Below are 12,441 nucleotides of genomic sequence, written 5' to 3'. Positions count from 1 at the left end.
TGTTTATTTATAGGTATGGTTTTTTTTCGTAGTGTATGTAGGATGTACTATGTAAGTCGACCACGATAATTTTATAGACCGATCTTTAATTAACTAGTTATAATCAATCGCAGTAATTATGATAATCAATACTTATGATTTAAAAGAAATATTTTTTAATTTTCCGTATGAATTACTAATGTTTATATACATAATGCATTCGATTCAAATATGGTGTGCCACCCGTCGGCAACAGCTGACGTTGACAGTTGACAGTAGCTTCTAGTTATTATGTCAGTGCTATGGTATGTTATAAATAAGTATGTTTAGGTTAGAATTTAGAATATATAACGTTGAAGCCAAAATATTATAACTGTTGTATTTACTCAAAACCTTATTCACTAAATTAAGGAAATAAAATGCGATGGCGTTTAATAAAGGTTGGCGTTACGCAGCCTTTTTAGGAGGCTTTATTGGATTCATTGGACTTACATTGTACCCTATAGCTGTGAGCCCTATGATGGACTCTTCCAAATACAGTAAGTTTTTTATATGTATATTATTACTTCATTCGAAATCAATATCAAAAAGACTAAAAGAAAATTTGTTGCATATATGACGTACTGTCATTCGTTGTCGTTTTAAAATTATTGTTACCGACTATGAAGTTCGCTAAATGTTGAATGCTTAAAAGTCGCTCACTTTATTTATAGAAGAAATCCAAAAGGAGACGCGCAAAAATATAAGGCAAGAGGATATACAGCCAGGCAGTGAGTTATTTAAATAAATGTATATTTTTAAAATTGTGATTAGTAGTTCTTGAGATTTTTCATTACAAACACAACAGATTCCTTACGACATTATACATTTATTTATCAAATTATTACATAAAAATATTTCTTTTTTCATATGCATGTAGCTGTGAAAGCCCACTAAATTAATTTGATAAAGAATAAAGCATTATTGTATTATTTTCATATCTTGAAGTTAATAAAATATTTTAGCCAACAAATAGTGCTATAAAAACTTATGAGATATATACATATTTTCAGATATGAATGTTTGGACAGATCCATTTGATCGAAAGAAACCAGAAACCACAAAATGAGTAGCACTGTTGTATATATACTTGTAAATATTATGTTCTCTTAATAAATAATAATACTTGTTACATAAAAACATGAAAATTTATATTTAATTATTAGAAGTAGGCAATAATAAAAAGTTGTTATTATAAAAGAAATCTTTTATTGTGAAAATTACAAATACCCTATTGAGAACACTCCTCAACACCTAGCATTTCTATAAAAAACTGTGGAGACTGTCATTGTCACAATTTTTATAAAAAATAAACCTAATATAATATTTACACAAATGTGCTCTTTGTAGCCAAATTTTAACCCTTAAATGATATTCTAGATATATATGACTACTTGTCAGCAATGTATTGTGATCTATCTTAAAATACATAACTTTAACAAGCCATCACATAATATCTATATTAACTTATAACATGCACTTATATACACACATACAACTTTTATGGGGTTGTATATGATTTTAATGATATAAATCAGTTCAATCCTACTAGAAATTTAACATAAACTTAATATAAGTAATCACTTTCTGTGACATCACATTTTACCCAGACAGACATTATTTTAGAATTCGTTGCTTTACACAAGAATTTATGACTAAAAATAAAATGGGTAAATATTTTTCATTGAGCTATTAATTATCCCGTAATAAGTTTAAAAATAAATGGTTTCAGTATTATAATAGTAAGTGATTAAAGTCATTATTAAAATACTAAATTAAAATATAGATATAGAAAAGCTAAATGACATCACAAACATTTAAATTATTATGTACATTGCGCGATACATTAAATATAAATTTAAAAAAATGAAAATGATATACAAGTTACCTTAGTGTAAGCGAAATAATATATAGGTGATCCACAACATTAGGTACAAACAAATGCAATAGTGTATAATATCACGGATTTGAATAGCACACTAAGACATAGTGCCTCTATTATCTTATGACTTACAGGAGCATGGTGTAATTGTTGCAGTTCCTTACAATTTATGTGTGAAACAAAACATCAAACAGACAAGCCAAGTTTCTTGCCTGCTCTATGCTTTTGACTTTGTAACTGGTTGTAAATGTTACATACTTTCCAACTATTTCTTAACATGGACATTTATAAGTGAATCTTTAATGAATAATTGAAAATGATTCTTGTAGTCTTAGATTTATTTCCTACTTATCAGGTCACTCCATATTTCACTGTGTATTTGCAAGCAAGTTCCTAAGATATTATCTCACAAGATAACTTTCAAGTTTTTAGGCATTACATCACATAGCTGCAGTCATTTGGTTATAAAACAATAACAATAATAATAAAAAATTCACATAAAATTTAAAATACAGTGGATATAATTAAATTGGTCTTATTATAAATTCAACAGATATAATATTAATTCACAAGCTAAAGTCAAAGATTCAAAATTTTAACAGATTAGAATTAGAACAATTGTTTGTCAAAATGATTTTTAATCTGTTGGCAGTAGCTGATACACAAATTGCTTTATTAAGCAAAATTAAATATGAATGCTCCAATTCTTATATAATATTTTTTTTGCATAATCCCATTAAAATAGGCATGATCACTATAATTTTGTACTGTGTTTAAAATATGTATCTTTAAAAATTAAATTGTTTTTAGCTTTTCAGATTTGTACAACGCTTATTAATAATTAGGTCCATGAATATCAAATAAAATATCAATGCAGAAATTCGTCGTCATCCCCTACCTGCAACAAGGTTTTCATATTTAAAAGATAATTTCTACTAGATAGAATTTTACAATAGCTAGTAGTACCTTATCCTCACATTTCTGTTTCGTGATAATTTCTTAATGGACACTGTTGGACATTATTGATTTTTAGTTCTAAGGCATTGTTTCCTCACGACCTTTTCTTTTACAAATCAGTTTATCACAACCCAGTGCAAACTTCAAACTTTAAAACAAAGTATTGAACAATATAAAAATCATTAATATTTGTTTGTAAATTTATACAAAATCTATTTGTTTCATAAATTTATTGTATCCCTAAAGCTTACTTTGTCTAAGCCCTACCAAAATTTTGAAATATATTTCACTCCAGTTTCATGATCTCATGCAATTTAAATTTTAGATAGGTTTTAAATGATCCCTTGATACCTTACAAGTCATTTTTATCGTCTTACCTGTAGAAAATATTCAAAATCACTTCTATGGCAACTTCCTTCTGCAGAGAATGTGAATTTGTGAAATGTACCATCCTCACTTATAACTGTAAAAAAAATATATGGGTATACGGATTTGAGAGAATTACTAGCAGCGGTTTAAAAAGCGTGGACTATAGGCTGTACCTTGTTTGTTAATGAAAAAAATATGTTTATTATAAAAACATAAGATACAAGTATCACTTATTCCACTTCATTAAATTTGAATAGATAGACATCCTTACTCATCGGCAAAGAAGACAGAGATAGGATGTAGGCCGAGATAAAAAGCCGGAGTAAAAAACTCGGTACTCTTTTAAAATATCAAATCATTAAAAAACACTTATTTTAAATTACACGCAAATTAATTAAAAGCAGCCTGTCTAGTCTAGAACTAGCCCCAGGCCCTTTTATCAACTAGATAATCGTTAACTTTGTAGTAAGCCTTTTTACACAACTTTTCTGTGAATTACATTACTTAAATTTATTAAAAGGCGGAGATAAATGAGCCTCAGGAATTTTATTAAAGAGTATCCAGTTACCAGGGATACCATTGAAAATCGTAGTCATGGTAACAAACACTGCACTTAAGTACCCGTAGTAAGTAGTTACACACACACACATACATATATATATATATATAAAATAAAATTATAATAATAGATAAATGACAAGATGTTCCGCATACATACCAACAGCGCTGGAATCGTCCGAAAAGGCGCACAGAGCCCGCGTAGAGGACGCAGCCGGTGCGCACACGTGCGCGTAACTCCCGCGCGCAGCCCACACGTGCAGCGTGCCTTTATCCGACACGCAGCACACGAGCGACCCCGACCAGTTGAAGTTTATACTAGGATTATAAATGAACTTTGTAAGATAGCTTATAGTTGTACCAATTGAATAGACAATTTGACTTCACCCAAACACAATAACGTAATCATGTAACGGCGGTTATATATTTAGATAGAAGTTGGAATTGCACAGTTACATATTTATTGTATAGAAAGCAATTTTACGATTTACTTTCACTAATAAATTACCAAGACTCATTATAATGATTCTTGTAAGTATGTTATCTCACTATGGAGATAGAACTGATAGATTTCAAATGAATAATTATATTGTAAGGCGAAAGGGTATACGCTTAAAAATAACAGTGACGCTACAGTGCGCGTGCGTGATCATCCTTTTTTAATAATAGGCAAGATCATCAGACTTCTGTGCCTGACGCAAAGTAGATTTTTTGGGTCTATGGCATGCTTGTGTTCTCACGAAGTTTTATTTTACGTACAAGCGAGTGTGAAATGCGTACAAAGACTATCGGTACACAGCCCGGGTTCGAATTTTCGAGTTTAATAATGAGAGTTGTACGCTGAAGCCACTTTACAATAATTTCAAAAAAAAGGAAAAAGAAATAAGTTCGCATAGTTAAAGTTTACTTGTGTCTTTGTGTATGTGAATATATTTGGAACGTATCCAATTTTTACTTAGTTTCAGTATAAATTATTTAAACTTCCACGAACATACTCTCAACCTTCATAAATAAGATACATATTGGCAAAAGTACCATCAGAAATGTGTTCAATTTTTTCAGTATTATTACGTACACATATCGTTGTTGAATCGCAATATAATATAAGTTCATATAAATAAAACTTTGATATGACATGGGTCCAAACTAGCCCACCAAGAAGAGTAGTCATCGCAGCCCATGGACACCCATTCTAGTGGGGGCAACGTCGTGAGGGCTCTCCCCCCCCTTTTTTACTCTTTCTTTAAACAAATGGAAGTCGTATTTCCCAACGAAGACCCCACCGGGAGTCGATTGCACACTTCACTAGTTCGCAAAAGAAAATTCTTTCAAGTCTTGTGAAGCGGACCGTGGAAGACTTCTAGCTCAAGGTGATGCGGATAAAATTTTGAATTACGGAATTACATTAACTGTTGCATTAATGAAAGTCAAGTCCATGCAATAATTACCAGTACACATCAGCGTAATCCGACCCTCGCCTCAGTTCGTGTATCATCTGCTTAGTACTGGTATCCCACAGGCGTATGATTGTGCCTCGCTCGGAGGCAGTCGCCAGTTTCGCACCATTTGCGGACAGACTAAGGCAAACCAGGTCAGTTTGATGGCAACCCACCACCGCCGGCGAACTGGACTGAGCGCCTTTCACCGCTCGAGAAATGTCCTGGTAAAACAGATTTAGTCGTTCAGAACTGTCGACTAAAATTTCAGAAGAGAATTGGTAAGTAACGAAACTTAAACTACCGTAAGTTAAAAATGTATAGGATTTTAACTTATATTTAGTTTGAGCTGTGTCTCGTTTCTTGAAATTAAAGTTATCTTATGATAAGAATCTTAGTTTACGTACTCTGTCATTTTCTATAAAAACTGTTTATTTATTAAATGTTAATAATTATATAACTAGTACGATACGAGTGACTTTAAGGACGCTCATCTAATGTTAAGTGATACCGCCCAATGAGAATAACATTGCCAGAATGCTGGCAAGTGCGTTGCCGGCCTTTAAAGAATTGGTAAGCTCTTTTCTTGGTTCGGAAATACTTCGGTGGGCAGCTGGTTCCACATAGTGTTGGTGCCCAAAAACTGCCATAAGGCACGCTTAGTTGTGGAACGACGGACGTCGAGGTGATACGGATGGTATTTTGTATTCTGCCTTGACGTCCGATGAAACTCAGCTGCAAGTATAAATCCTATGAGCACTCATCATGGGGGTCGTGATAAAATGTCGAGATTATGACTATACTTCAGCCCTTATGACTTCAAAACAAAGTTTTAAATAACATAAAAAACATTAATATTTGTAAATTAAAGTTTGTAAGTTTATTAAATTAAAACTCATACAAATTTGATTAATTTGTCTAAGCACTAACACTTCGTCATTAGTGATGCGAAGCTCTACCAATCCTATGCTTCGAAAATCGCCTTATTCAGTAGACAATTTCGATACGTAGTAGAGGTTAAAAAACTTAAAACCTATACAAATTTTGATAAAGCGGTAATAACATTATCTCATAAAAATCTGAATAATGTCTTACTTTGCGAGGATCCAAATGAAGTCGTTGATAAATTAATAAATAAGATTAAAAAATCCGTTAATTAAAAAATTAAAAAAAGAAGAAAATACAATAAACACGAAGGTATCTAAAAACCTTCAGATATTAAAGCCGTGGATAACTGCCGGTATCTTGCGGTGCATAAGAAACAGAAATAAAATGCAAAAGCGTTTAAAAAATAATGAATATGACGAAGTTCTATCAATTACTTATAAAAGGTATAGAAATTTTTGTAATAACTTAATAAAAAAAACTAAAACGAAAATTTGAAAGAACACAATTAAATAATTCAGTTAACGACCCAAAACAGTTGTGCAAAAATATTAAAAAGATTACATATATGAGTAAACAAAAGATAATAATGACGAACTATTAAATCTTAAGGCTACGCCTACAGAGTCTGTAAATGAAGTTAATAATTATTTCACAAATCTTGGCCCTCTACTGGCTCAGGAAATTCAACAAAGCTCGTCACACTCCTCCACATCAGCACTAGCCCCTATATCCAGCTTGCATTCGTTTGTTCTATTTAGTACCGACCATTTAGAGGTTGATTACATAATCAAAAACCTAAAATCAGATAGCGCACCGGGGTGGGATAATATTCCCACACGATTTCTAAAACTCGCTCCGAGGTCTTTTAGTACCTTGTTTATGTCATCTTTCAAAAAGGAATATTTCCGACTAAACTTAAGCAAGCTATTATTGTACCGGTGCTTAAATCAGGCGATAAAGACAAAGTAAATAACTACAGGCCAATTTCCATTCTACCAGCCATCTCTAAGGTCTTAGAAAAACTACTAAATATTAGATTACTGAACTACCTTAATAAATTTAATATTCTATCAAGCGCACAATATGGATTCAGGCAAGGAAAATCAACTGAAGATGCCATATCTCAATTAACATCTCTAATAGTATCAAACCTAGATAAGGGAAAGAAATGCCTTGGTGCATTTCTAGATTTAAGAAAGGCCTTCGATACAGTCTGTATCTCCTCACTTTTACATAAAATGGAGCATATAGGCATTAGAGATACACCCTTAAAGCTATTTTGTGATTACCTTTCAAGGCGAACACAGAGAGTGAAAGTAGGAGATTACGTAGGTGATGAATTGGAAATCACCTATGGGGTTCCGCAAGGAAGCATATTAGGTCCAACATTATTTTTAATATATATTAATGCATTAAGCAATCTAAAACTTGATCTCGGGCAAATATTTTCCTATGCGGATGATACGGCTGTACTTTTCACAGGGCTTTACTGGGCAGAGGTAAAAATATCAGCGGAAGTTGGACTGACAACTATTGCTACGTGGCTTGATTTTAACCTTTTGTCTCTCAATAAAGAGAAAACTAACTATGTATGTTTCAGAATTTCTGATCGAACTCAACCACCTAATGATTTTAAAATTAAAATACATCACTGCGATATGCAAAGAGACAGTAACTATATGTCCATGTCTTCCAATAGCAAAAGTTAGCTCTATATAGACGAGCGACTATCATGGTATCCCCATATAGAGTCCATGACATGAACATATATTTTTAAAATTTTGCGACACATTACATCGGATATAATACTTAAAAGAATTTACATAGCACTTGTTCAGTTCGTACTGACATATTGAATAAAAATATGGGGAACGGCCAATAAAATATTTTTTTTGGAATTGGAACGGGGACATAGGGCTCTATCAAAGGTCATGATGTTCCGGCCATACAGATTCCCATCGGAAGAGCTTTATCATCTCAGCCAATTACTTTCCGTTAGGAAGCTGTATGTCCTGAGTCTAATTTTAAAATCACACAGAGCGCTACCATTTGATAGTAGGCTGTTCTTAAAAAGAAAAATGGATGTTGTCGTCGGTCAGACCGTTAGGACTGACTTTGCGAGACGCAATATGCAAGCAGACTACATCTATAATAAATTAAATAGGCTGCTTAAGATCTACCCGCTTACCGTCTACAATCTAAAAATACGACTAAAGGACTGGATCATGAACATACCCTACGCAGAGTTGGAGCTTCTTCTGAGGCCTAGTATGTAGTACAGACTTTATTCATTCACTCACTGACTCACTCACTCACTCACTCACTCACACACTCACTTATGCACTCCAGTGTTTTGATAACAGTTAAAAATCAATAACAAAAAAAGAAAAAAAAGTGAATAGAAGATGTAACTAAATTATATATAAATTAAATATTTTAAGGAATGTATAACTAAGTTTGTTATGAAAGAGCTGGAAACCCTGACACAGGTATATTTTTTACTTAAAAGGGTTCCCAAATCTTACACATTGTAATGAAATTGAACTTAAAATGAATAAACATATTTTATTATTACTATTTATTACGTATTAAATTTTGAAAGTTCGTTGTCATTAAACGCACTAAATGAATGTACGAACTCACCAACAATTGCAACGAACCCTTCCGATGCGCCGGCGCAGCCAGCAATTGCACCGCGTTGGGATCCGTCGCAAGAGAACACAGCGGACGGGAGGACGCCGGCGTACGTAGCAAGGCGACACGCTGTAACGATGGCAGTGATAGAACTTGGATCGAAGATGTTAATACTACCGCCACTCTGGAATATTATCATTGCCTTTTTATTAAAATATACTCTTGAGCCAATGCTATACAGATAGATACCAATGCAGTGTATATAGAACGCTATCTAGTTTCTATGCACTGTATAGTTAACTTAAAAGTTTTAAAAAAATACAGCGCTTGATACATGTAAAGATTTCTACGAAACGTTTAATATATATGTAATAAACGTACTGGATTTTGAAATATCTGTCAATATAGGGACTCCCAATCTTATTCCATTTCGAGCTATTAAAATAGGCAATCATAGTTAGGGATATAATAAATACATATTGTGAATTATGAGACAAAATTAAATCTCAAAGAAAATTTCGTAAAACACGATGTAATAAATATTGAAAATTATAGGAAGTTAAATGACCTTGCATTGTCCTTAACACAAATTCGCGGACGGAATATGAATCAAGTATTTCGGCGATTATACTGATTTAGAGTTAGACGTTCTTTTGTATAAAATATAATGCTTTAACACAATATTTTATATAACTTATTTTTCCTGGAAGGCAACGTTTATTACAAAGATGTTGATTTCCTAATTAATATGCTTTCAAATTTGACAGATTACAATCTAAATTTATTTATTTAGAATTTGGATGTTAAAAATATATCATGTTTTTTTTTCAAAATAATTGTATACAATGTTTCTTAAGGAATATGGTCACCCTCTTGCCCCAAACATAAATTTCGTCTTTTTTAATTGTTACGGTTTGTTACCTGTTAAACGCCATCTACATCAACTACTGGGCAACGCATTCCGATATTTAAAAGAATAAAAAATATAATAGAATATACGTATTTTATACACATTAAAAGAAATAAAATGTATTTATATCTGGGTTAGTTGGTGAAGGCTGTTCATTATCTTATCGTATTTATTTTGATAAATCTGGAGTTTCATTGAATGTCTTAGCTGAGTTGAGAATTTACAGTTGTGTAATGTTTTTATGCCACTCAAATCATTAAATTGATTGACTATTATGAACTTTACAACATATACATGAGTTTTCTGGGTTCATCAATGAGCAGAAATGTGTCTGCCCTATACACTATTGAGTGGTTCTTTGACTTCCTGTTACCTTATATAAAAGTCTTTTCATGATAGTTAAACATACCTGTGTTGTGAAAGTGTATATTTAATAGTACCCTTTATTAGTTTTTTATAAATATAATGATAATACTTATTGAGTTTGATAGGTACTATATGAAACTAAAAAGAGGTACTTTCTTTTGAATCAATTTCTTCAAATGTACAAAGAGTGATACATGAATGGAAAAGGTACACAACTCTAACATACATGCCTATGTTGTGACGGTAGTCTTAACTCAAAATATTAATAAGCAAAACTGAGCATATGTAAATTTGATGCTTGCTTTTACATTAGACTTTCATAATAATCATGATACTCCTATTGTATCTTGACAATGAAACTGGAATCATCTACACAGGTGGTTCCATTGGGACTGTATGAGGTACTTATTGTGTATAAATATGATTTTGACATCAAGATTTTCATGAACTTACTTATCTTTCCTGGCCCGCAATGCTCGTATAGGCGACTTGAAAAGGACTTCGGCTTTAAAGGCACGCTGCTGGTCATCAAGAAGCATGAGGCTGCAGGGCCTTCGGGCTCGCACCAAAAGTAGCCAATTGGTACGAAACACCATTTCACATAGTGATACTTCGCCCAGCTCCTCTTTGCCTGAAATTTATATATTTAAGTATGTGGCGTTAAGTTTGCTATATATGCCAAATAAAAGTCTTATCCCAAAGATAATGAAGTTAGAGCTTAGCAGATAACAGGTTATCGTCTACCTTATATCTTGATTCTTGTATTAAAATAATTAGTAGTGTTATTAGACTATGTTTAATAACCTCATTAATATATGGTTAGACTTAATTTACTTATTAGTCTTTAAGTTAGGCTAGATCTTATTTTTCATGATAAATATAGACATGTATTAAAAAAAAATTAAATTGAAGTAGTATCTAAGTTTTTGTCAAAATTAACACTTTTTTGATAATATACTGTTGAATTTAAAATATTACAAAACAAGAAGCATTATAGTATATGCAGTTATTAATAATTATAGTTATTATAATTTTGAAAATATATGTGAAAAAAGATTCTACATTTAAAGAGAGTAATTATTACTGACTTATTAATAGGTATTTAATGAGTTTAGACAACTACAAGTTTTCCAAAGTATAATTATTATTGTAAATAATCTCTTAAGAAAAGAATGCAGTATTTTAATGAATACATTAGTTTTTGTCCAAAAACATTGGCACTTATACCTATATTAATAAATAAATTGCAAAACCTATATTAATAATTAAACTGTATTCTGTAATCAATTAGTTGAACTGTCTTATATACATGTGTAAAAAAACACTTACTGTAATGTGCCTTCTCAACAAGTGGGTCCACATTGTAGACACGCAAGCCAGATGTAAGACAACATGTGAAGCAGCCTGAAAATATTATAGTATTATGTTAATAGTAATGTTATATTATCATTATACAAAACCACAATTAATCTTTGTTTTATCATATAAATAATTATAACAATAGAACAATTTACAAGTTACATGTCTTATAATTTAAGTATGAACTACTACTCTACTAGACAAAGATGGCAAGCCTTGGAGGAGGTCTATACCGGAGAGGGTTCCTGATACATACATAACTGTTACAAATATTTAAATACTAACACATAGGACAACCAGATATTAGTGGATAAGGAAATAATTTAAGGCTTAAAATAAATAATTATTCTACTACATATTTCATGTATTCTTAGTTTAAATATTTGTATATTATAATGTATATTCTTTTTCTTTCCCAATTTGACAAATATGTGATACCATGAGTTTTACCATATGTATACTTCACTTTCTGTTGCTTATTTAACGTACAAAACAATGCTTGAAAAATTAAGTTTTATATATTTAATAAGTATATAAATTAAGTAAATTAATTAAGTAAAAGTAAATATTTACCAAGCTTCAGTATTTAATAAAGGCTACGCAGTGGTACGCAAAACGTGCTAAACTACGTAGGCGCGCAAACTAAAAATATAAACAACACGTGGAACCAAAGTGCGATAATGGCCTAAGATTTTACGTACAAATTTTAATGCAGAAGCGTTAAGATTACCGCTCGTATTGGCGACCTATAGATATGCAATGTGGATGACATTATGAATAATATCACGCTTTACGTTTGAGAACAAAGAACTAAGGGTGACTAACTAGGAAGTCAACACACCTTGATTCTGGTTAAAAGCCAGGCTTGTGATTCCGCTGCTTCTTCGGCGCGCCATTATCACTCCACAAGAAATTTATCATAAACATTGAGTCGATTTTTTATCAATTATCTTTGTGGACATTTTCACATCAGAATTTTTATACGCACATTAATTTATTTACATGTTTCTTGTGTGCAATACACAGCTGATTTGATTTGATTTAGCTGAATGACAGTGGCGGCT

The 12,441-nt window shown here is 31.8% G+C and overlaps 2 protein-coding genes across 2 annotated transcripts; one reads left to right on the top strand and one right to left on the bottom strand.

The window, feature by feature from the left end:
* Positions 1-10: 10 nt before the first annotated feature.
* On the top strand, positions 11-1,205 carry LOC123708684 (small integral membrane protein 20). Its single transcript, XM_045659513.1, has 3 exons — positions 11-518; positions 693-749; positions 1,032-1,205. Exons 1-3 carry the CDS (start codon positions 404-406, stop codon positions 1,085-1,087), a joined length of 228 nt encoding a protein of 75 aa, XP_045515469.1. The 5' UTR covers positions 11-403; the 3' UTR covers positions 1,088-1,205.
* On the bottom strand, positions 1,184-12,438 carry LOC123708652 (WD repeat domain phosphoinositide-interacting protein 4-like). Its single transcript, XM_045659471.1, has 8 exons — positions 12,219-12,438; positions 11,348-11,422; positions 10,472-10,649; positions 8,752-8,926; positions 5,233-5,444; positions 3,945-4,102; positions 3,235-3,320; positions 1,184-2,798 (listed from the first exon to the last, which is right to left on the bottom strand). The coding sequence occupies exons 1-8, from the start codon at positions 12,271-12,273 to the stop codon at positions 2,769-2,771; spliced, it is 969 nt and encodes a 322-aa protein (XP_045515427.1). The 5' UTR covers positions 12,274-12,438; the 3' UTR covers positions 1,184-2,768.
* Between the last annotated feature and the right edge of the window lie 3 nt (positions 12,439-12,441).

Source organism: Pieris brassicae, chromosome 1, assembly GCF_905147105.1.
Source record: "Pieris brassicae chromosome 1, ilPieBrab1.1, whole genome shotgun sequence".
In the NCBI taxonomy this organism is placed as follows: Eukaryota; Metazoa; Arthropoda; class Insecta; order Lepidoptera; family Pieridae; genus Pieris; species Pieris brassicae.
This window is presented reverse-complemented; position numbering and strand designations above follow the sequence as displayed.